General features: G+C 42.5%; 1 protein-coding gene across 1 annotated transcript in view; it reads left to right on the plus strand.

Annotated features, from left to right (window-relative positions):
* Positions 1-26,836, plus strand: part of ASTN1 (astrotactin 1) — a 463,118-nt gene that overhangs the window by 369,799 nt on the left and 66,483 nt on the right. The window contains exons 18-21 of the mRNA XM_033915539.1: positions 4,162-4,295; positions 8,136-8,287; positions 14,839-14,974; positions 17,528-17,628. Coding sequence (XP_033771430.1) covers positions 4,162-4,295; positions 8,136-8,287; positions 14,839-14,974; positions 17,528-17,628 — 523 coding nt within the window. The remainder of the gene's footprint in view (positions 1-4,161; positions 4,296-8,135; positions 8,288-14,838; positions 14,975-17,527; positions 17,629-26,836) is intronic.

Below are 26,836 nucleotides of genomic sequence, written 5' to 3' on the forward strand. Positions count from 1 at the left end.
TGAGCACTGTAGGCCATTCCTCAAGCAGATTAACCAATGGATGTAAAGTGGGTTCAGTTGAATATGGGGATCATTGCCAAAAATGTTAATAAAACTAATTGAACTTAAGAAAAAAAAAGAAAAATGTCCAAAACATGGCATAAAAGGGGAGATGGACATTTTTTTTCCAAACCCTTCCAATTTGCTATTTTTCAAAACCCATTTTCTAGATAGATTTCTGTGCTGTTTGTTGTTGGGCATCTAAATCTCAAAGGAGCGTGTTAGGGTGGGATTAGGGCACGTATATGAGCTAGATCAGGGGTCTCAAAGTCCCTCCTTGAGGGCCGCAATCCAGTTGGGTTTTCAGGATTTCCCCAATGAATATGCATGAGATCTATGTGCCTGCACTGCTTTCAATGCATATTCATTGGGGAAATCCTGAAAACCCGACTGGATTGCGGCCCTCAAGGAGGGACTTTGAGATCCCTGAGCTAGATGTTTTTCTTCAATAATTGAACATTGTAGAATATGTCCAGAACACAGTTTGGGTATTTGGGGCTAGACCTATTTTAACAAAGAATAAGTGCCAAAAAGATGCCCAAACTGATGACCATTGGAAGGATGCAATCATGATGCCCCCCACCCCCCAGTAGTCACTGATCCTCTTCCACTCCCCCAAAGATGTGAATGAAACTACATACTTACCGATATGACAGCTTCAGATGTTATGGGCAGTCTTATTAGAGCAGCAAGCAGGTTCCTAGAGTAGCCTAGGGGGTGTTGTAGTGAACCACAGAGATGGGGGACTCAGGCCCATACCTCACTCTAACTACTACACTTATGGTAGAATTTGTGAGCCTTCCACAACCCACCAATATCCTACTGTACCTACATACTGTAGAGGTGACATCTGTAGGCATAAGAACTATTGTTGTGATGAATAGATAGATCCAATAGGTTTTGGAGGGTACACCATATAATATAAGGGGGTTAGGTGAGCTGTGTACCTGTGATTTTTTTTATGTGATGTTCACTGCAGTGGTCCCCTAGGATAGGGTTATCAGACATCCGGATTTACCCGGACATGTCCTCTTTATGTAGAGCATGTCCGGGCGTCCAGACAGCTTTTCAAAACCCAACACTTTAGGTTTTGAAATGCAGATCGCGTCGGTAGGGGCAGGGTAGGCTGAGGGGGCCAGAGCTAGCGGTGGGGCTAGGGGCATGGTATGGGTGTAATGGGTGGGAATGGGTGGAATTGGGCAGACCTGGGGGGCGAGTCTATGGGTCCGGATTTTACGTAAGTAAAATCTGGTAACCCTACCCTCGTCTTTCATGTACAAAAGTACTTCAGCCCCTATACCTGCAGAGCAGATAGAGTGGCACACTTTTGTTGCAATCATATATACCACCACATCCTCATTAATTAGAGTTAAAGGCAGATTACAGGCAACATGTCGAGTACAACACATTGTGTCACCAATATATTATAAATAAGCTGCTATATCCCTTATCTTTATCTCTAGTAAAGTGTGAATGCACCTTTAGTCCTAAGCCAGTGTAATATGAATGTACCCCTATTCGTATGCATCAAAACTTTGTGAATGTCTTGCTGTAACCCATCCTGGGCTCCTGTGGGGACGGTATAGAAAACAAAATAAATAAATAAATTTTGTTACATACGTAGAATTTTGTATAGAGTTAAATATGTTACAAAGAATTATATTGTACACGTTACATAAAATTATGAAATCATACATACAGTCTGAGGTAATATATCATAAATAACAGCTGCCCATTAACATTGTCTTTGTTTTGGGTGACTTGTATTATTACTCTGAGTCTCTTTGGACCCCTAGTAAAGATTTCTTAAAAAGCTCTGCTTTTAGATTTTTGCAAAACAAGTGTGTATACTTTGGTTGTGCAAATTTCGACGGGAAGTGAGTTCTACACTTTTGCTGTTTTGGTACACATGATTTGCTGTGAGAAGTCTTCTATTTTGTATCTTTCAGGGTTGGGAATGATAGGGTCAGGTTGTTAGAGTTAAGTTGGGCCACAGATCTACCTAATAGTTCAGTAAATGTGGGGAAACTACTGTATTAGGGACCATCACCATATAGTGTTTGAAATGCTATGCAGAATAATTTTTATTCTATTTAGTTTTTTATCGGTAACCATTTTTGCTGCAGTGTTTTCTATTACATTGGTAGCTACACCTCTAAATTTCTAAGGCACATTAAGGAATGCACTTTCATATAATCTGCCCTAGCACTATGTGGAGACTGAAATAGCTCCCCTAATGGAGTTCCTTCCTAGATATATCCTTGTTTCACTTGACCAACTTGGAAGGTTGCTCACTGCTTCTTGTTATGGAGACCAGCTGCAGCTCAGCAGTCTGCCTTTATTGAGGACTCTACAGACAGGCCTGCATCGTAAACTAAACTAAACTAAACTAAACTAAATCTTAGGTTTGTATACCGCATCATCTCTACATTCGCAAAGCTCGACACGGTTAACAGGAGTTAGGGTAGAAAGGAACTCCAGAGGAGGGAAGGATGAAGAGGAAATTTAGAGGACTAGAATAATCAGAGAGGGAGGAAGAGTTACATTTTTTGAGAATAACCAGGTTTTCAGATGTTTACGGAAGAGTTGGAGGGAGCTCGGATTCCTAAGAGGGGAGGTAAGGTTGTTCCAGAGCTCAGTGATTCTAAAAGGGAGGGAGGAACCTACCCCAAAGAAAGAGAAAACTCATCTGTAGTGAGTATCTCCTGAATTCCATTTCAACTTTTACTAAGCTAGTAAATCAAGAACTCTGACTTAGGGTTACCAGATTTTCCAAAAGGAAAATCCGGACCCATGGCTCTGCCCCCAGGTATGCCCCATTCTGGCTGGCCATGTCCCGTTCCGCCCCCCCAGGCCCGCCCCCATCCCTCTCGACCTGCACGAACGACATCAGACAGCATTCGTGCATGCGCTGCTGTGAGATGATGGCACCACCGCGCTGCATCCGCACATGCGCGAATTCTGTCCCGACATCACTCGTTGCAAGAAGCTTTTCAAACACCGGACAAAGTGCCAGGTTTGTAAAAGCTGTCCAGATCCCCGGTCATGTCCTCAAAAGGAGAACATGTCCGGGGAAATCCGGACATCTGGTAACCCTACTCCAGAGGTCTCAAAGTCCCTCCTTGAGGGCCGCAATCCAGTCGGGTTTTCAGGATTTCCCCAATGAATATGCATGAGATCTATGTGCATGCACTGCTTTCAATTCATATTCATTGGGGAAATCCTGAAAACCCGACTGGATTGCGGCCCTCAAGGACGGACTTTGAGATCCCTGCCCTACTCTGACTGTTACAGCCTTTCACCTGAAATAACCATCTACATATATGAATGTATAGATGTTTGAATATTGTATGGGTGACCTTTCTTGTGATAGCAAACTAGAAAAAAAATCTGAAAGAAGTTTAGACCTACAGCTGGAAAGTTTCAGTTGTTCTCTGCTCTACTATTTAGATAGGACTACTAATACAAGAAGATTAACTTAAAATGATAAATTACCTGCCACATATTTTCCACCTCTCTGTATTTATTTGCTCCTTATCTTAGGGCCTGTTTGGGTCCCATTGTGGTTAAGCATGCAGAATGCAGGCTCCATGGTGATGGTGTGCATGACGGCGGGTCAAATAATTGCTTGGAAAGAGAGAATCATAATTCTGATCAGATAAAATCGCTAGTTAATTATTTTCACATTGCCTTTTTTGTATTATTTTTTTAGTTAAGGGCTGCGCTTAAACTGTCAAACAAAAACTGCAGACAATGTACACGATGCAGGGGTCCATGGTAAAGCTGAGCGACGGAAAGTGATGCATGAGTGATTGTACTGTAATACTGCAGGGTTTCAGGATACGTTCGTGGCGAGCTGGCGGGAGTGGTTGCTACCTTCATTTTCTGCGAAGGCGTGTTGTCCGAAACACGGACCGTGTTGGGCCTCTTGGTTGGTAAAAAGGTTTTTACTACTGCATTTTAACTTTGGTACAATAAATTCTTGCCTGCATCGTGTACATTGCAGTTTTTGTTTGGTTTTCCTGTTTTGGTGGTTTTTCTGCAGATTCGGTTGGATTTCTTTTTTTGTTGCTCTTTTGCGCTTAAACTGTCTACATGACCTTTTATTTCTTTTCTGCTCAGATGTTACAAGAAGCCATGCAGAGCTCTCTTTGGTGTTCAGGAAGTGGTGATGTCATTGAAGACTGGTGTAGGTGTGACTCAAGCGCTTTTGGTGCAGATGGGCTTCCTACCTGTGCTCCTCTTCCACAGCCTGTGTATGTCACTTCCTCTCGCATGTTTGCCCCTTCTTACTTCTCTCCGTGTTTTCTACTTTTTATTCTTCTTAAAGGGGTACTAGCAGGAGAATGCTTTTAAGAATGATGTGTAAACAGAAAGGGGAAATGCATGATTGCTCATAATATGGAACTTGAAGAGATTTTAGGAATGGCCCTACTCTATAATATTATGCCTAATTTCTGGGCACACCCCTGACCTACCCATGCTCCTCCCATGGCCACACCCCTTTGAATTGTATGCTAAGAAATTTAGGTTCATATTGTATAGAATAGGGTACAGGGCAGATCCATATATAAACCCAAATAACTGCAAATTAACATTAAATATTGATTGTTAATGGCTGATTAACTAGTTTATGCATAGTTATGGGATCTGTGCCCAAATTTGGGGCAACCTATATAGAATCCAGAGTTGATGTGGTTCCTGACTGATTATAAGCAAAGCCCTGCATATGGGGATCTCTCAGGGATTCATAACTCTCCCCTTCAGACCAACTCTGTTTTTCAGCAGTTCTGGCAGTTATTGCTCTTGGAGCTTCTTTCTTCTTACGACACCCATGCAAATGTGTGATAGTATATCAAAAGCAAAAATATGTTTTCTTTGACCCTACTCAACTGACAACCTTTTTGTCGGCTGTGCGCCTAAATGCAGGGACATCACGAGTGCTCATTTATTCAATTTGGATACTTTTCAGCTGATTGAATTTCCTGTTTTCCTTTCTTTATATTCTAATGTTATATTAGTGCTCGCTGTTATTACTTCTTGGATCTACGATTTGTGGACTTGAGCTGGAGTTAAGCTACATTTCTTTTTGATTGTGGTTAAATTAAACAAAAATTTTGTGTTTTGTGTTCTTTAGATAACTCCATCTTTCTGTACGAGTGGATACTTAATATATTTATGGAAAATATGATAAATAAATAAATAAATAAAGCAGTTCTGATCCTTCCCTAATTTGACTCCTCTTCCCCATGGTTCTGCTGTCCACCCAATCTGATCTCACCTCATCAATCCTCCCCCCACTCCAATCCCCCTGGTTCAGTTCTGCTCCCTGGTTCTGATCTCTTAGATCCCTCTTCAAAGGCTCTCTCTACATCCAAGCCCCAACTAGGTCTCCCTCCCCTTACCCCCTGACTTAGGGCACCTCCGAGGCTTATTTGAAGGTGATCTCTGATGTCTAGTGGGACGGAACTGAAACGTTTCCCATTCCACTCCTTCCCTGTTTGTACCATGCTTCAAAATGGTGGCACTAACCTCTAGCAGTAGTTTTGTCGTACTACCAGCTAACTTACAGAGGCATTAGAATAGCCATAGTGGGTAAGACCAATGGTCCATCTAACCAGTATCTTGTTTCCACCAGTGGCCAATCTAGGTCACAAGTACCTAGCAGAAACATAACATAACATCATACTTCTTAACCGCGTAACCATAAGTTCAATGCGGTTTACAAAAGATTATAAACAATAGACAATTTAATGATGGCAGGCAAGATTATTTGATCAAGTGTTTTGAAAAAAAGATAAGTTTTCAACTGAGTTCTAAAATGTTTATAAAAACAAGCTCCAAGCAATAGTGATAGAAATTCTCTATCATGGGAAGCCACTTGAAATGCTAAAGTGTGGTCAAGAAATTTCTTGCATTTGTACACCTGTACTGGTGGAAGAATAAACAGGGCATGAGTTCTTCTACTATATTTATACGATGCTAAAGAAAATCTATTGGCCCTGTAAAACAGAGCGGTACCATACATAACCTTATAGCAAAAACAGCCCAAGTTAAACAGGACATGAGCCTCATCCCAAACAGTAGTACTGGTAGAGGCACTGGTCACCACGAAATCCAGATATTCAGTGCTAGCTACCATCCAGACACTGCTATTGACTATCCAAAATGACTGCAGCTACAACTGACATTAAAAAAAAAAACCCCACGCTGATTGCCTGCATGGAATATCCAAATTATTTCAGATAGAGCTGGCATTTAAAAAAATGCTCTGACTGCTGAGGCTAAACAGTGGCCAGTAAGAAATTAAAAATGACTTAACAGAACCAAATTTATGGATATAAATGTCTGCCTCAGGGCTGTATACGTGAAATTTTTAAAACGTTAAAAAACATTAAACCCTCCCCCCCCCCTTTTTTTTTTTTTTTTTTTTTACAAAACCCTGCAAGAGGTTTTTAGCGCCAGCCGGTGAACTGAATGCTCTGCGCTGCTCCGACAGTCATAGAGTTCCTATGAGCGTCGGAGCTATGCAGAGAATTCAGCGTACCAGCTGGTGCTAAAAATCTCTTGCGCGGTTTTGTAAAAGGGGGAGGGAAATACATTTTACAAAAATATAACAAAACAAATATGTTAATAAATGTTTAAATTTAAAAAAAAAAAAAGACAAAAGGAAAAAGATAAAGTAATAGTCAACAATACACCTTTTTCATCCAAAATATGTAACGTAGGAATAAGGTGAAAAAGGGAAGATGGAAAAATCAATTAACTAAAATAAATCAATGCATTGTACCATCATGAAAATATATGTTGAGCTGATATTGAGCCACTGTGGACAGTGGTTTTTGGGGTTTTTTTAATGTCAAATGCAATGTCCTAAAAATTTCCAGAAATTTTACAATTTCCAGAAATTTAAACAATTTAAACAAATTTAACAATTTCCAGAAATTTAACAGAGAGAAGCTGACATTGACTATCTGGATAGAGCAGTGATCGACATTGCAATCCAGATAGCAGTGATATTAAGCTCACTATCTGAACACAGAGGATCTAGAATCAGAAAATAGTAGCAAATAGTGAAGAACTAAGGCCAGTACTGGGCAGACTTGCGAGGTCTGTGTCTGTATATGGCCATTTGGGGGAGGATGGGCTGGGAAGGGCTTCAATTGCTGGGATGATGTAGATGGACTGGAGTGAGCTTTGACGGAGACTTCAGTAGTTAGAACCTAAGAACAGTACCAGGCAGAGCTTTAGATTCTTGCCCAGAAATAGCTAAAGAGAAGAAAAAAAACCAACAACAAATTTTTAGATTTAATCAGATTGGGCAGACTAGATGGACCATTCTGCCGTCATCTACTATGTTACTATGGAGAGCTTCATAGGTAATGTTCAGACAGCCTATTTGCTGATAGTTAACTGATTAGCAAAATGAATGTCACTGCTAACTAGATAACTTTTGGGTCCATCCTTGCTCCATCATCCTATACGACCTCAGTACCATCCATATAATTCCGGCTGTGTGCTGTAGTGGTTTTCAAAAGCAATATCTGGATAGTGCTGCTGAAAATTTGGGGATGTTCCTGATCAGCGCACCTTCTTTGTACAGCAGATGCTGCTATCCGGATAAATGAGTCTGAATATTGGACTCTATCATTTCAAATTGACACATATTTGCAGTACTATTTCTAGGTTTTGATTAATGACCTTATGGAGATAAGCAAAAGGCAGTGCAAAAATAATTGAGAAACTAATTATAAAAACATATTAAATAGCATTTTAAAAATATACCTAAAGGCGTCTTACCAATGATGGGTCTTAGCTTACATAAATAATCAAACACAGTGCACTTTTGATGGTATTGTCCCCAGAAACAAAAAATATTTTACAAACTTAGGCCATCTTTTACATAGCAGATTACTGTAGCGGCCTGCGGTAATTGTGCCGAAGCCCATTGGGAATGAATGGGCTTCGTTGCCATTGTCACACGGCTGCAAATAGGGCAGTTTTGTAAAAAAAAAAAAAAAAAGGAGGGGGGAGTGTTAAATAAAATGAAAAAGCCCATTACTGACAAGGGAAATTAAACATTTCTTATTCTTCAGGCTGAAACTTTCAATGGAATATGAACCCAGCAACTCCCTGGTTGTACTGGAATGGGATCACTCAGAACCACCAATTGGAGTGCGGATTATTGACTACCTCATTAGTCAGGAGAGAGTCATGGATAGGTTGGATCATTCCAAAGTGGAGACTGGTGAGTGTGCTGAGAAACTCCTTATGCATCAGCCTAGTGGAGGAGAGAATAGCCCAGATTCTATATATGATTCCTATAATTAGGCACCTAGATTGGCACGTCGAGCCAATCTAGACACCTAACTTAATTTTCTTAATTAGCTTAATTAGTGCTAAAAAACAATGGAAAAAATTTTTTAAAAATTAATTTAGCTGAAAGATTTGGAAATATGGCCTCATTTAAGGAAGTTTGGGGCCCTTTAGAGGGTGTTTTTTGTTTGTTTATTTTTGTTTTGCTGTAGTTCCAGCACTTTTTAAAAAAAAAAAAACTTTATTTGGTTTTTAATGCCAACAAAAAGTGCAATACAATTTATATATAAATAATGATAATCAACCAAGCACTTATAATCAATAAGTATCTATACAAAAGATAAAAATTCCCTCCCCCATCCATCATTACCATCAGGAATAATACCAAAACAAAAGATATACCCCCCTCCTGCTCCCTTGGATGTGTGGGTGAAAAACAACGGAAAATAAAGATAAAGATAAAGGACAACTATAGCAAATCTATAGAGGGTTTTGTTAAGCCGTGTATGTGATGGAATGATTAACCTGCCAGACAATTGGGAGGGAGATAGGGTGGGGGTTTGGGATGGGATGGGAAGGGAAGGATGGGTAGAAAATGACATGTATCTGCATGAACCCAGATTGCACTATGTGAATCTGTGCACACCAATTAACTTCCAGTTACTGAATTAATTTGCGTGTGCAACTGACCTTAATTTAGGTCGTGCACATGTAACTTTGCATGCTAAGGAGAGAATTCAGTAAATGGCATTGAAACTTAGGCACTGAAAAAAATTCAGCATTAAGCAATGTTCTATAAAGGGTATGTGTCTTATATAGAACCTAACTTTAATGTGCTGGATTTGGGCCTGCTGAAACTTGGTATAAAGGGGTTCTTTTTGGGGGTTCTTTTAGATACCTAAGTTAGACATGGTAAGGCAGTATTCTGTAATTCCATGTACAACTTTTTGGAACACCCCCTCATGCCCATGGCCACGCTTCCTTCTGAGATACACTTCATGGGAGTTAGGTGTCATGCCTTATCAAACAGTACGCACCCAGTTGCTTGCACACATTTTTAATGAGTGCCAGGTAACATCAGTAATTGGCTAACACCCAATAATAATTGGTGGTTCAAGCTCATTATCCAATTTATTTGCACACAATTTTGGATGCATGCCCAAAGTTCAGTGTGCAAATTTGGGCACCATATATAGAATCCAGGGGTAAATATAAAGTGAGGACCCATCTTTATAGAATGAGGAGGTTAATATGGTATTTATACCGCACTGGCTGTTTATAACATATTGGCTATTAGCATTACCATATGCTAATGGTTAATATCCACAAAAACTCATGCTGAATGGTTAGTGCACTTTAGTAAAAGGGCTCCACAATATATTTGAATGCATTGGGTAAATGCAAATATTCCTCATGCATATTCATTATTGATAGCCTGAAAACCACATCAAATAAAATTCTCCAGATAACTGAATTGGATCTAGTAAGTTCTATGTGGGAAGCTGTGACTAATTATAAGGACTAGACCTTCCATATCAATCATTATCAGGCAATACAGCCATGATAGTTCTTCACTTTATCAGTCTGTATCCATAATTCTGGGTGAAGGGGAAATTCTAGACCAGGGGTAGGCAAACGTTTTGGCTCATGGGCCACAATGGGTTCTTAAATTTGACAGAGGGCCGGGCGACAGGTAAACAGATCGTCTCCGCTGCACCCGAGGAAAGAGGGGAGAGAATCAAAGAAAATTAAAGGGGGGAAAAAAATACCCGGCCGCCTCCGACGCCTCCTAGTTTAAAAAAAATGAGGAATCAAGTTGCAAAATTAGTTTGCCCTTAGTTTGGGGACAGGGAAACACCCCATATACCTGAATTAAACTCATTTTGAGCTATTCATAAAAGAGGCATGAGCTAAATCCTATTATTTAAGTAAATTGTCCATAGCACATGTATTGTCCACAAACAGGATATCGCTAATGAATATGCATGAAAGGGATATCCTGAAAAACTGACATTATTAGGGGAAAAAAAATCTTGCACCAAGAAGCCCATTAACGCAGTGGGTCAAAGCAAGACTGGATAAACCCGTTCCATTCGGGCATCCCCAGCTCAAGCCTTGACTTTTCCGCACGCGCATTAAACCCTGTGGCCTCGCATGCGCTTTCCCCGTGCTCTGCCTCCCCAGCACATCCCGCACTGTGCTTGCGCAGAGCTGCAGCTCGCGCTCCAGGACCGTAACGCCAAGCCGTTGGATGTTACTTGGGGAAAGATGGCGGCAGCGTGAATGGTAGGCAGTGTCATGAGGAGCTGTTTGAGCAGGTAGTGTGCTGTTGCTTCAGCCATGGCCGCTGCGCCCATGCCGCTCCCCGTTTATCGGCTGTCATGGCAGACTGGCTGTCCTGTTTTGCGGGCCAGATTAAAAAACTAAACGGGCCGGATATGGCCCGCAAGCCGTAGTTTGCCCATGTCTGTTCTAGACTATATCAAAATACATTTTACTACTATTTACATTAAGAGCCCCAGGTTTATCTGTCTTTTCCGAGGGTGCTGAAGGAACTTAGGGATGTTCTTGTAGCTCTACTGACTGACCTTTTCAATGAGTCTCTAGAGTCGGGAGTGGTACCAGAGGACAGGCGAAGGACGGATGTGGTCCCTCTTCACAAAAGTGAAAGTAAGGAAGTAGGGAATTACAGGCCAGTGAGTCTGACTTCTGTGGGTAAGCAAATTAATGGAAACGCTTTTAAAACAGAGAATGGTCAAGTTTCTGGAATCCTGTAGATTACAGGACTGAAGGCAACATGGATTCACTAGAGATAGGTCTTGTCAGACAAATCTGATCAATTTCTTTGACTGGGTAACCAGAGAATTGGATAGAGGATGTGCGCTAGATGTGGTGTATTTAGATTTTACCAAAGCCTTCCAGACAAACGTCTAATAAATAAAGTGAGTGCCCTTGGGATGGGTCCCAAAGTGACGGGATGGGTCAGAAACTGGTTGCATGGAAGGCGACAGAGGGTAGTGACCAATGGATATCGCTCTGAGGAAAGGGATGTTACCAGTGGTGTGCCTCAAGGTTCTTTTCTTGGGCCTGTTCTTTTTAACATTTTTATAAATAATATTGCTGAAGGGTTGTGGGGTAAGATTCGCCTCTATGCGGATGATACCAAAATCTGCAATAGAGTAGACAAGCCGGATGATGTGAATAACATGAAGAAAGACCTAGCGAAGCTGAAAAATGGCCTGAAATTTGGCAGCTAAAATTTAATGCTAAGAAATGCAAGGTCATGCATTTGGGTTGCAAAAACCAGAGGGAACGATACAGTTTAGGGGGTGAAGAACTTATGTGCACGACGGAAAAGCGGGCCTTGGGTGTGATCTTAAGGTGGCTAAACAGGTTGAAAGCTAGAAGGATGCTAGGTTGCATAGGGAGAAGAATGGCCAGTAGGAAAAAGGAGGTATTGATGCCCCTGTATAAGACTTTGGTGAGACCTCATTTAGAATATTGTGTACAATTCTGGAGGCCGCACCTTCAAAAAAATATAAAAAGGATGGAGTCAGTCCAGAGGAAGGCTACTAAAATAGTGTGTGGTCTTCGTCATAAGGCATATGGAGACAGACTTAAAGATCTCAATCTGTATACTTTAGAGGAAAGGCGGGAGAGGGGAGATATGATAGAGACATTTAAATACCTACATAATATAAATGTGCATGAGTCGAGTCTCTTTCATTTGAAAGGAAACTCTGCAATGAGTGTGCAAGTTAAGGGGTGATAGGCTCCGGAATAATCTGAGGAAATACTTTTTTACGGAAAGAGTGGTAGATGCCTGGAACAGTTTCCCGGAAGAGGTGGTGAAAAAGAGTCTGAATTCATGAGGACCTGGGATAGACATGTGAGATCTCTCAGAGAGAGAAATAGATAATGGTTACTGCGGATGGGCAGACTAGAAGGGCCATTTGGCCTTTATCTGCTGTTATGTTTCTATGTTTTCCACTGACCTCTGTATTTTATTTGACTTTGCCATTGTATTTTATATTTTATATATTTTTTATATATTATTTATAATATAATATAATATTTATTTATTTATATTTTATTCATTAGTTACAAACTATATAACAAACGTTCAGGAATATCAATTACAACCATCAACATAAACGATCTGAAGAAAAAAAAAATTGTTCAATGATCTAGCCCACATTATCTGGCCATATATACCATTCCTTATCAGGTTAAATTTAGTAAAAAGAAAACCAATTTTAACACCTTGGCAAGCAAAATATGGCACTTCCTATATGTCACCATCCTCCCTAGTAAGAAAGTAAGACCCCAAAAATATTAATTCTAGGATACTATCTGCACAGGTTTATCTTTTAGAAAACCTTCTAACTGGACTGGATCTAAAAAGACATATTTATCACTTATATATGAGATAAGGCATTTACAAGAGAATTTTAATAAGAAAGTCGCACCCACCGCTAAAGCCTTAGACCTGAGTGCTAGGAACTGTTTCCTCTTCATTTGAGTCTGCTTAGAGACATCAGGAAAAATAAGAACTCTGGCCACAAAACAGAGCTTGTTTTTTTTTTTTTTTTTTAGTGAAATATAGCTTCAAAATAGCTTATTTCTCTAGCTCTGTTTTGAAAACTACCAAGAGTGTAGCTCGTTTTGTAATTGTGTCCTTAGATGACTCAAGAAACTAAGAGAGATCTAAACATAAGAACATAAGAAGCGCCATCTCCGGAACAGACCCTAGGTCCATCAAGTCCGGAGATCCGCACACGCGGAGGCCCCGCCAGGTGTACCCTGGCATAGTTTTGGTCCCCATATCACTCCAAGCTTCTCATAAAGAGAAGTGCATCTAGCCTACCCCTACCCATGTCACTTCATGCCACTCATAAGGAGATGTACATCTAACTTACCCTTAAATCCTAGAATGGTGGATTCCGCAATTACCTCTTCTGGGAGAGCATTCCAGGTGTCCACCACTCGTTGTGTGAAGCAGAACTTCCTGATATTTGTCTTGAACTTGTCCCCCCTTAGCTTCAACCCATGTCCTCTTGTCCGTGCCACATTGGACATTGTAAATAACGTTTTTTTTCTGCTCTATTTTGTCGATTCCTTTCAGTATTTTGAATGTCTCGATCATATCCCCTCGTAGTCTCCTTTTCTCAAAGGAGATCAACCCCAGTCTCTTAAGTCTTTCCTCGTAATCCAGGTTCTCCATACCTTTCACCAGCTTTGTTGCTCATCTCTGCACCCTCTCTAGCAGTATGATATCCTGTCAGGTGAAACTAGTTTATCAATTTTCCCCTCATCTCCCTCCTCCTTAGAAGCCCTAGGAACATAATAGAGGTTATCAGGCTCAAAAGTATCCACATTAGCATATTGCAAGATCTCCCTCATATACATTCTTACCAGCTCCAATGGAGATAGAAAGTGTGTGATTGGGAAATTTAGGAAACGAAGATTCCTAATTCTCTTATAGGTCTCCATTCTTTCTATCTTAGCATGAAACACTATACTCTCTTTAATATTAGACACAGTAGTACTCTGTAAATTAGCCACCAATTTATCTAGTTTATTTCCTAGCTCTGTTATTTGATTTTCATGCTAATTCATTTTAACTGTAGTATCTGAGTAGAACTGACACAATTTCAAATCTGTATTTTGCAATGAAGACTCAATTTTATTAACAGTTAGCCATATATCATTTAAAGTGATAACTTTGTCCTTAGGAAGAATATTAAGAGTAGGCTCTATAACCATTTGGACAGGAGTCAATCCTTTAGTTTTCACCTCACTAGATTGCTCCAAGACATCAAGTCCAGTTATATCAAAAGACTGTGAGGAAGAGGCTACATTCTCAGCCTTAGAGGGTGTCTCTACTCTTCCAATAGGCTGGGGAAGTGGTGATGGCCCTCCTGAGGAGAGGGAAGCTGACTGCATACATAAAGTTACCTGCTCTTCCAACCTTGGTGAAGAAGAGGCCTAAAGATATTGATCCATTGGACCCATCCCTGAGGCTAGAAGATGAATTTTTGCCTTTCTTTTTTACCCATGGTGGAAGGATTTAGTATTAGTCCTCTCCCAACTCCTCATGGGCTCCGAAGGGGCGTGGCCAAAGGGGCGCAGGCCGTGTACCGTGGCTCCCTTTGATTTTATTGAGGCCTCTAATGAGTGCTGGATGCCGGGTGGCTGTGGAGACTGCCTACTCTGATGTCAAAAATTACTGCTGCTGGCAGCACTGACCTATAATATAATATTTATAATATTTGACATATTATATTTTGTATAACCCATTTGACTTTGCAAGCTACAACTTACAGAAGTGTCCTGAGCATCTACTTTATTAGAATGTCCTGTTTAGAATTTTAATTATAAATTTCAATGATGCTATCCCTGTACTGAAAGCAATTTCTATATAAAGTAATCACTTCTTCTTTTTTTGTCTCTGTCCTTCTCCCTCTCCTGTCCCTCCTCCAGAAACGGTTTTGAGTTTTGTAGACGACATCATTTCCGGAGCGAAGTCCCCTTGTGCAATGCCATCTCAAGTCCCCAGCATGCAGTCCAGTACAATCTCTCTCATCATTCGCTGTCTAGAGTCCGATACCACTTACATGTGAGTTACCCATATTGTCTGTTCCTACTTTTCTTCCTTTTTCTAGATTTCTGTTTACCACTGTAAGCAAAGTATAGCTTCAGCAAGTTGCATCTGAATAGAGCTTTTCTACATGCCAATGCACATTACAGTACAGGACACTGCCTAAACCTAATTCTATCCTCCAACTGCTCAACTACCATATTCTGCACTATCACCCTTCCTCTCTCTGACCATCACTTGTTAATGTTCACTATTCATCACCCTACCCCTCAGATCCAGCCAATCACCACAAACACATTCAGGAACTTTCAGGCTATTGACCCCAGAACCCTCTCCAGTGCTGTCTCATCCCTCGCCTCAACTACTATATCACAAAATACTATCAATGAAGTCTTCCTCTCTTATAATACCATTCCCTCCTCTGCTCTAGATAACCTTGCTTCTCCAGTCTCCTGCCAAACCCCAACCCTGGCTCACCCCTCGTATCTGCTACCTGCACTCATGTGCCCTTTACACTGAACATCTCTAACTTACATCCTGTTCGCACACCAACTTCATACACTTCAAATTCATGCTGACATCATTCCAGTCTGCCCTCTCACTGGCCAAACAAGAATACTATATCCATTAAACCTCTTAGCTCCAATCCTCGCCATCTCTTTATCACACTAAACTCCCTACTCAAAGCACCCTTGCCACCTATCCCTCCTTCAATTTCTCCCCAGATAATGGCAGAGTTCTTCTACAATAAGATTCAGAAGATTCACCTTGAGCTCTCAACCAGGCTGCTTCCCCCTCCTCTCCCTCCATCTGCCCCTTCTACTAACCTCCCCTCAACACCCTCTCCTCTTTCTCTGAGATCACTGAGGAGGAAATCACACATCTTCTTTCATCCTCCAAACCCACTACCTGTTCCTCCGATCCGATTCTCACTTACCTACTTGGTGCTATCTTGCCCTCTGTCATTCCTCCTATCTATCACATCCTCAAGCTATTGTTCTCCACTGCAACTGTCGCTGATGCCTTCAAACATGCCATTGTCATACCCCTCCTTAAAATCCCCTCACTGGACCCCACTTGTACCTCCAACTATTGCCCTATCTCCCTCCTCCCCTTCAAGTTACTTGAACATGCTGTTCACTGCCATTGCCTGGACTTCCTCTTCTTCCATGATATTCTGGATCCACTTCAGTCAGGCTTTCACCTGCTGCATTCCACGGAATCTGCCCTTACTCAAGTTTCCAAAGGCCTCAACTCTATCTCCATCCTTCTCGATCTGTCTGCCGCTTCTTACTGTTGATCATCGCCTACTCCTTGATGCACTGCCCTTGTTCCAGGGTTCTGTCCTCTCCTGGTATTCTTCCTATCTCTTCCATCATACTTTCAATGTATGCAATGGTGGTTTCTCCTCCACAGCCTTCCCACTATCGATTTGTGTACCTCAAGACTCTGTCTTGGGACAGCTCATTTTCTCAATCTACTGTATACTTACTCACTTGGAGTGCTAATCTCCTCCCACAGCTTCCAGTATCACCTCTATGCTGATGACTCCCAGATCTACCTCTCTGTGCCAAATATCTCTACTGAAACTCAGACCAAAGTATCTGTCTGACATTGCCACCTAGATGTCTCACCACCATCTAAAATTGAATATGGCTAAAACAAAGCTGCTCATCTTCCTGCCTAAACCCACCTCTCTGCTTCCCTCGTTCTCCGTCTCTGTGAACAACACTCTCATCCTTCCTGTTTTGTGCGTGCGTAATCTCGGGGTCATCTTTGGCTCCTCTCTCTCCTTCACTGCCCAGATAAAACAATCAATAAAATCTGCTGCTTCTTCCTCTATAATGTTACCAAAATCCGACCCTTCCTCTCTGAGCACATTACCAGAACACTTATCCATGCCCTCATCACCTCACACTTAGACTACTGCAACTCACTCAGACCTTCCGCTTAGCCATCTCGCTTCCCATCCATTTCCAAATACAATTCAAACTCCTCTTACTGACCTACAAAGACACTCACTAAGCTGCCCCTCACTACCTCTCTTCGTTTATCTCCCTATGTCCCCCCCTCCCTCCTCATGAGCTCCACTGAGCTGGTAAGCCCCTTCTATCTGTGCCCTTCTCTTCAACTGCCAACTCCAGACTCCGTCCCTTCTACCACCACCTTATCCTTAGAACAAGCTGCCCAAATCCCTATGGCAGGCTCCGTCTCTGGCAGTGTTCAAGGCCCAGGTAAAAGCCCACCTCTTTGAGGGTGCTTTAGATGCCTAACTCCTCTCACCTTGGGCTCTGCATCCCCAACCCTATATGTCATATCTGTCCAAGTTAAATTGTAAGCTCTTCCGAGCAGAGACCATCTATAAAATGTCAAAATGTACAGCGCTGCATATGTCTTTCAGCGCTATATAAGTGATAAGTAGTTATAGTAGTAGTACATAGAAGCTGGAGAAGAAGATAGGAGTAATTAAAAGGGGGGAATAGAAACCCCTGGTTCTTCTGTTTCCTACACCTATATGTCTGTTGTCCTGTCTTCCACCAGATAACTCTTTTCTCTTTGTGTCTTTGATAGGTTCACACTTTGGGGTATTGATAATACAGGTAGACGGACCAAGCCAAGTGATGTCACAGTGAAAACACCTTGCCCGGTAGTGGACGATGTGAAATCGCAAGGTATAGAAAATTTTGCATACTGTGTTTCAGCCCATATAGCATAATTTGTTTACTGCAGGGCCTTCAATTTTATTGTACAAAATTGTGTACATCAGAAAATGTCTTCTGTGCCTGCTGACTACTTTTTAAAGTATGGGGATTTGTAATATTTGAAATGTATGTTTTCTTTAACATTTTATGCTTGTTATTATGTAAACCGTATAGTAATATACGGTATATAAATTTTTAAATAAATAACATGCCTATCTTTTTAGACAGCTATTTTAACATACTGGGTGAGTCCTAGAGTTTTTATTCTGTTTTCTCAACAGCCACTTGGAAAGTCAGAGTGAAATTTTATAGCTTTATTTGTTGTTACTATCAACGTTTACGTGTCAAGTAGAATGAGGCTATCTTTAAACACAACAAAGTTACAGACTTTTAGCGTGACCACCCAGTGATTTCATCACCCAGTGATGCATTCAAAAAAGTTTGCACTGTAAACCTTGGTATAAAAATCAGAATTCAAATTCTTAATTACACCCTGTGAATGCACAAATTGAAATATGAAGAGCAGGGGAGGACTATCACAATTAGCTTAAATTGTCAGGAATCACTGGCACCATCACATCACCCAAAACCTCAGTCCTTCCTCCCATTACTTCTTGATAGATGAAGTATGAAGGTGAAAGAACAACTATTTCCTATCTGCACCATTTTTAAATTTTTAAAAAATGTTTTTCATAGTTTGTCCATTGCCCTAGCTACAAAAAATAAGTATGCACCTGTTTATATTTAAATCATTTTGAATGTGTAACCACAAAAAGGCAGTATATAAGTCCCATCGCCTTTCCCCCTTCCCCTCTTATTCAATCAGTCAGTGCTTATCTTTAAAGCTGGTGCTCTCATGTGGCCACATTTCACGAATATGCTTCTTTAGGAGCAAAAATGTGTCATGTTGATCATATACTTAGCTGCTTATAGCATTGGATACCTGCCAACTTTAAAGATAAGTTCCAGAGGAGTGGGGGGGGGGGGGTGGGAGGCAGGAGGAAGGGAAGAGATGCTGGACCATGGGGAGGGGACAAGAGGGAGGAAAATAAGGGATAGATGCTTGGCAAGGTGAGAGTTGTTGTATAGGTGGAGGCTATAGAGACAGAGAGGGGTAATTCTAGAAACATGGTGGGGGCGATAGAGACACAGAGAGATAATGATAGACATATAAAGAGGGATAAGGACACAGAAGAGTGATGCTGGACAGGGCAAGGATAGAGACTCCGAGAAGGGGGATGCTCAACATGGTAGGAGGATGGCAGCAGGGACAAGGGAAGTATTAGACAGAGTAGATAACGACACAAAGGGAAAATGGATGGCAGACTTGGAGAAAGAAGAAGTGGCAATTGGATGAAGAGACCCTGGCAAGAAAGTTAGGAGAAGACAGATGAAAGCAGAAACCAGAGACTGGGATTGACATGATTAGAAAAAATAAAATGATCAGACAAAAAAGGTAGAAAAATAATTTTATTTTCTATTGATTGATTAGAATGTCAGTTTTTGGAATGTACATTTGCCAAAATTGGTTTTGGTTATGACTTTAGCCTGCAAGAAAAACCTCCAGTATAATGGCTTCTCTGAATGTATACAAGTCTGCCTAAGCTGCAGAGGATGTGGCAAGGTAGCAGGGAGCTTAGGTCCCATCACCATAAGATAGGGCATGAACTCTACAGAGGAAGTGGTGTGATGGCAAGGAGCCCAGACCCCACCCCTGGACAAAGAGAAGGGAGGCCAGGCCACACCACTGGAAGATGAAAAGAAGGCTGTCCAAACTATAGAGGAAGCGGCATAGTGGCAGGAAAACCAGGATCCACCATCAGACAATGTGTAGAAGGCAGTCTGGGATATGGAAGAAACTCTACAGTGGCAGGGAGCCCAGGTCCTACTGCTGATGTTTGCAGGAGGTAGCGCAGGTAGCTGAAGAAGCAACACAGTAGTGAGTTAAGATATGTATTCAGTAGAGAATGATAAGGGGACAAATTTGTCCCCGCAGGAACTCAATTTCTCCATCCCATCCCATTCCCATGAGTTTTGTTGCTGTCCCTGTCCTATTCCTGTAAGCTCTGCCTTAACTGCACAAACCTCGAACACTTATGATTTTAAAGTGTTTGAGGCTTGTGCAAATGAGGATGGACTTGCAGAAATGGGGCAGGGACAGAAAAAGAACCCGCAGAGATGGGACGGGAAAATTTGTCCCTTTGTCACTCTCTAGTATTCAGTGATGATATTTCAGAGTTAGAACCATGCTAGATAAACAAAATCTGAATATGAAGTAGATATACAGACTGCAACTAGGGCCATAAAGATGTTGGAGGGACTTCCTTAGAGTAAAAGCCCACCTCTTTGAGAATGCATTTAACTCACAACCCTGTCACTCTAAGCACCCTGAGAAACTTCCTAAGCCCCTACTTGTCCTGCTATCTATTAATTTACTGAGAAGGGACTGTCTCTTAAAAATGTTGTTGTATAGTGCTGCATATGCCTATCAGCACTAAAGAAATGTTAAATAGTAGTAGTAGTAGTAGTATGGGGGAGGGGTTTGAAAGAGTGAATGCAATAGAAAGAGAGAAAAAGGGAAGAGAAAGAAGGAAATGGAAGAAAAGTCAGAGAGGCTTAGCCATTCGGCAAGACCAGTCAGTTGCCTAGATTAGCAGATTCTGGGGTGGGGGTAGGGGCAGTAAAGAACAGAACAGATCCTGACAGCCACAAAAATTTAAAGAACCATTAGCACATACTTTTATCTGCAGGAAGGGAGGCATTTTTCAAATAGCCCATTATCCTGGGTAAATGATTTTTGGAAATAGGCCTTGTTATGATGGTCAGTTTAGGATTGTTGTGCAATGATCAGGATTGTTGAGTTTAATAATCAAAGCCATGAAGAGGGGTGAGCTAGAGGCCTCAAAATTAATTGGGGGAGGGGTTAAGGCTGAAGGTTCACCCAGGTGTCCAATATTCTTGCATCAGCCCTGGAAAAGGGCAAGGGGAGACAGTGGCGTACTAAGGGGGGGTGGGAGGGGCGGTCCACCCCGGGTGCCAGCCATGAGGGGGTGTTCCCGGCCTTGCCGTTCATTCCCCCCCACCCCCGAAGGACCGCTCGCCCCACTGACCTTCCTGCACCACCTGTGAAGCAGCCCGCAGCAGGATCGCGACTTCAGCGATACCTGAGCTGCTTGGGCACTGCTTCCTGCGCCGCGGTCCCGCCCCTCCTCTGACGTCAGAGGAGGGGCGGGAACGCGGCGCAGGAAGCAGCGCCTAAGCAACGCAGAGATCGCTGACGTCGGGATCCTGCTGCGGCTGCTTCATAGGTGGTGCAGGAAGGTCAGTAGGGCGAGCAGTCCTTCGGGGGTGGGGGTGGTGGGGGGGGACTGAACTGCAAGGCCGGGAGCATAGGTAGTGCTGCTTCATAGTGGTGCGGGGAGGCCAGGGGCGAGCGGTCCTTCGGGGTGGGGCGGGCGGGCAGGCAGGCAGGCTTTCAAGGAGGAGGGGGGTGACAGACAGGCAGGAAGGCCTTCAAGGGGGGACAGGCCTTCAAGGGGGGGACAGGAAGGCAGGCCTACAAGGGGGGGACAAGCCTACAAGGGGGGAGGACAGGCCTTCAGGGGGGTGCAGGCCTTCGGGGGGGGGTGCAGACCTTCAAGGGGGGGACAGGTCTACAAGGGGGTGGGACAGGCCTACAAGGGGGTGGGAAAGGTCTTCAAGGGGGGAACAGGCCTTGGGGGGGTGCAGGCCTTCGGGGGGGGTGCAGGCCTTCAAGGGGGGGACAGGCCTTCAAGGGGGGGGACAGGCCTTCAAGGGGGGGACAGGCCTACAAGGGGGTGGGACAAGCCTTCAAGGGGGGTGCAGGCCTTCGGGGGGGGTGCAGACCTTCAAGGGTGTGCAGGCCTTCAAGGGGGGACAGGCCTTCAGGGGGGTGCAGGCCTTCGGGGGGGTGCAGACCTTCAAGGGGGGGACAGGCCTTCAAGGGGGGGACAGGAAGGCAGGCCTACAAGGGGGGGGACAGGCCTACAAGGGGGGAGGACAGGCCTTCGGGGGGGGTGCAGGCCTTCGGGGGGGGTGCAGACCTTCAAGGGGGGGATAGGCCTTCAAGGGGGGGACAGGAAGGCAGGCCTACAAGGGGGGGACAGGCCTACAAGGGGGGAGGATAGGCCTTCGGGGGGGTGCAGGCCTTCGGGGGGGTGCAGACCTTCAAGGGGGGGACAGGCCTACAAGGGGGGGACAGGCCTTCAAGGAGGTGGTACAGGCCTTCAAGGGGGGTTCAGGCCTTCAAGGGGGGACAGGCAGACCTTTAAAGGGGGACAGGCCTTTGGGGGACCCTGGTTTAGAAGTACACGGAGGGAAGGAGGTGTTCAAAGAGACGTGCATATGCCAAACTTTGGGGGGGAGGAAGAAATAATGGGTCTGAAAATAGAGGAGAGGGAGAGAGATGATGGACCATGGGATTTAGGGAGGGAAGGAACAGAAAGGGAGAGAAATTGGACACAAGGGATGGTGTGGAGGAGGGATAGAGATACTGGATAGGAGGGTAATTGGGAAAAGAAAGGGAGAGATGGTGGACTCGGGTGGTGGGGAAGGAGGGAGAGATGCCGGATGAAAGGGTAGTTAAGAAAAGGTGGATCTGTGGAGGGAGATGAAAAAAAGGAAAGATACCAGACTTCCTGGAGTGGGAAGGGAAATGGAAAGGGAGGACAGAGTTGGCAGATGGATGGTTAGCATGCAGAAAGAAGAAAGAAGGAGACCCCAAGTTATCAGAAGAAAACCAGAGCCTTGGACCAACAAGATTTGAAATATAACCAGACAACAAAAGGTAGAAAAATTAATTTTATTTTCTGTTTTGTGATTATAATATGTCAGATTTGAAATGTGTATCCTGCCAGAGCTGGTGTTGGACTGCAAACGTGAGCTAGGATTTAACAGAGAGAGGAAAAGTCCTTTTTGTTTCTTTATTTTATTTACACCACAGCGCCAGTGTGATTAGGAGAAGCCAAAGGGGGTGAAAAAGCTATAAAACCCACCAGGAGTTTTGAAAAAAATCACCCAACTGGGCAGGAAAATCGAATTGAAAAACCAATTCAATAGGCTGAATCGAATCAAAATTTTTTTTCCTGAATCTGGCAGCATTAGTTTGCGCTACTGTCTTAGACTTTAGGACCTGGGATTGGGGAGAGATGGCATTCTCAGTACTTTATAATGCAAGTGAAACGAGGATTTGGTCAGACTTTTGAAGGGTCTGCAGAAAAAAAATATTGTATAGGCCGGGGACATGAGACAGCAAGAAATGGGAACTTTTCTTCCTTCTATTTTTGTGAATGGAAAGGCTGAGGATGTCAGAGAGTTCAGTTAAAATATGTGCTTTATAAGAAAATATAATAATGTGTTTTATAAAGTTTATAGCATAGCTGGCCTACCCAGTGAGGTGTTCCTAGTGGTGGTGGTGGCAGCGTGTCAATGTGTTGAGAGGAAGAGGTGGTCTGGGAAATTCTGCTGTGCAAACTCCGGGCCCATTTCCACCCCCCAGTTAGTCCACTCCACTCAACTGGTTCACACACTGAGTGGGTCTTTGGGTGTTGTTTTGGGATCTCTTCCAGTGGTTTATCAGTATCTCCTTCTGGTCCAAGGAAGGAAACTTTGTTATCCTTAGCATTGACCTACAGAATATGTTTGTAACAGCGCTGCTTGTGTGGCATTAGGCTATGTAGTGATCGAAAGAAAAAAACAAACCTTTGCACATTTTTGCACTATATGGTGGGTGTATGAGGAGATTCACATTTCCTGCACAGCTAAGTCCATGTGAAGTTACCTTGTGCTGTATTTGACATCTAGCAAGGTCTCTGTTTGAAAGGAAAGATCTAAACTTAAAAATGAAGTGGCCAGAAGTTATGGTAAAAGCAGATAGTGTAGCTGGTTTTAAGAAAGATTTGGACAAATTCCTGGAGGAAAAGTCCATAATCTGTTATTAAGACATGGGGGAAGTGTCTGCTTGCCCTGGATCGGTAGCATGGAATGTTGCTACTCTTTGGGTTTTGACCAGGTATTAGTATCCTGGATTGGCTACCATGAGAATGGGCTACTGGGCATGATGGGCCATTGGTCTGACCCAGTTAGGCTATTCTTATGTTATGTTCTCATATGTAGGGGCCTTTGTTTTCACTTCTTATTTTAATGTATTTTTTTTCTGGGAACTTATCAGTGTTTTTTATAATGGGAACAAAAATGGAAGAGAATTAATGTGTGTGGGATGAGGGGGTAACTAATTTCTTCAGCTAAATAATTCAATCCACCTCAACCAGACATAGGAGAACTCACGCACCATTCACACACCCTCCAACCAAAAACATCAAAAGAAAAAAACTGTTCGACAACCTCCTAGCCAATCGAGCTGCAACACTTGACCCCCAACTCTACAACCTATTGACCTCGACCACAGACTACAAAACCATCAAAAAAGAAATAAAAACCCTTCTATTCAAAAAACACATAAAACCGAACTAACACAATCAGAACTGTCCCAAGCATCACCTGCAACTACTCCATATGTACTTCTGATGTCATGACAATTCAGACATAATTTATGTTATGTTATGTTTGGAATATAAGAAAATTTTCACTGCCTGTTTCTATTCTGACCATTTATTCCGTTTCATGGTCATTACAAAAAAATATTTTTTTACATGGGGGGGTGTGTCAAAAAATGATGGGCCCCGGGTGCCACATACCCTAGATACTAGCTATAAAGACACAGATATGTTGAAAAACCAATGTATGTGAACCAACACTTTCAATTGTCGACTGCTGTGTTGTTAGGACATTAAAAGATAACGTTTTGCTGAAACACAGTGAAGCAGGTGTCACCTCGTTATTCAATCAAAAAGAAGGAAAAAGCCTCAGAAAAGGCCCTCCCACCACCACAAAACGTGGAATTCAAGGTGGTTAGACGGTAACCTCACAGGCAAAACCTTCAAAAATGAATGGTGCGAGCAAAGAACTTATGCTTCACTTGTGTAATATTAAAGATAGAGGAATAAAGCCACTTATCTTAAACTGATCGGCACACCGACGGAGGCCAGCGTTTCACCGACTAGCTGCATCAGGGTGTGACCCGACCGATCAGTCTGCAAAACAAAAGAAAAAACAAAAGGAACTTAAACAGTTTCTCATTATGTTTTAACTTCTTAGTATTTAAAAAACTACCTTGTACCTTAGAAGAGCGGAAACAACCGCTTCTGTTGAGTCCAAAGGAGATGGCTTACATGGGGCGGCTCTGAACTTTTGAAATTTAAATACCTCCGGTAGAAACGTCACTGCCGGAAGTGCATCAGAGAAAGAGTAGACAGCTGAGAGCTGATGACAACTCGCCAGCAAAAACCCAAAAACCAGTGATAAAGTGAGATAAAATGAAAATGAAATACAAACTAAATAAAAATGTAAACAACCAAGCTTTCTTAATGACTGCATTTAATCGTTGTTCATGTTTTGTTTCATTTAATCATTTCGTGTGTTTGAAAATTTTTTGATTTTTTGATTTTTTTGAATTTTTAGAGATTTTTTTGATTTTTGTGATTTTTTTGAATTATCTAGTTTTTTAACTGGTTAAGTGGGAACAATGTGCCCAAACGGCACAATGTGACTGGGCCCTAAAAAAAGGGGAACAAAGTGAAAGAAAGTCTAGTAAAAGGCATTCCATTCCAGTCTCTGGTTCAATCCTACAGGTTCTTCGCTATTTAACAGGTGGATCCAAAATTGTTCAGCACGTAACAATTTGGTTGCTCGATTTGGAGTGTCTTCCTTGACATGATCAATTGCAAAGCAACGTAAATCCTCAAAAGTATGGTCATTTTCAAGACAATGTACAACGAGGGGAGCTTGCAGCTTATTATTGTGAAGACAACTCTTGTGTTCGGTGATACGTCTCCTCAGAGTCCGCGTGGTTTGCCCCACATACACTTTAAAACATGGGCAATAAATAACATATACCACGAACATAGAGGAACAAGTAGTTAAATGTTTAAGTTTATACAATTTCTTTGTGCCTGGATGTGTAAAGCTGTCATTAAACTCCATAGTTATGGTACAAGTCAGACATTTACCACATTTAAAGTGTCCAGTTGACTTGTTCATGGGCGAACTGCCATCTTGAAAAGAAGTTATGGTTATGTCTGCAGGACTCAAAAGTTCTTTCAAATTCTTTTGTCTAGTGAATGCAATCCTGAGATGAGTCTCTGTATGTGTCGGGTGTGCTGTCATAAGTTCCCAGTGCTTTCTCAGGATCCTGGTAACTACATTCATCTTGGGAGAATATTGTAAGATGCAAGTTGCTATGTCAGTGTCCGGTGTTTTGTCTTTCGGAAGAAACAACAAATCCCTGTTCAGATATTTAGCTCTTCTGTATGCTTTTTTAAGGACCTGGCTCGGATATCCTCTACTCAAGGGGCCATGGTCGCTCCCATGGCTACCCCTGAGACTTGTTGAAAAAACTTGTCCTGGAATTTAAAATAATTCTTTTCCATAGCTATAGACATCAGTTTGATAACAAACTCCGTGGGTATCCGAGAGAGAGGAATATTGGTCAAAAATTCTTTAATGATGTCAACAGCTTCAGTTTGAGGAATAACTGTATACAGGGACTTGACATCTAGCGTTACCAGATAAGTGATGTTCTGTATATTTTCTACTTCACAACTCCCAGTGATAGGTTCTTTATGCAATTGGTTTTATATGTGTCTCGAGGGAAAGACCTCAGAAACCTGCATCCAACACAGAACGGTCAGTTCTTGTGGTGGTATAACTTAGCAGGACAGATTTTCTATCATTGGTCGCAAAACCCTCCACACACCAGTCCCGAGTGCTTTCTATCAATATTTATTTCTATAGCACTAGGTGTATGAAAATATGGTGCACTTATCTGGTTGCAGAATAAGGCCCGACGGGACCCGTTTCGCCAGCTTATGGCTTCGTCAGGGATCCTATTTTTGTAACAGCTGCAAGACAACAATAAGACAAGTGCTGAGCCATCGCTAAGGTAGCTAAACATCCAATTGTCACTGCAAATTTATACGAAATCGTACTCACTGTGTTCAGTCCTGAAAACACTTCAAAAAATGGCGCCGGAGGCAAACAGACGCCGCGCATGCGTATTTAAGAACATGCAATCATGACGTCATCCAAAGAGTAATAAAAA

This window comes from Geotrypetes seraphini, chromosome 12 (assembly GCF_902459505.1).
Source record: "Geotrypetes seraphini chromosome 12, aGeoSer1.1, whole genome shotgun sequence".
NCBI classification, from domain to species: domain Eukaryota; kingdom Metazoa; phylum Chordata; class Amphibia; order Gymnophiona; family Dermophiidae; genus Geotrypetes; species Geotrypetes seraphini.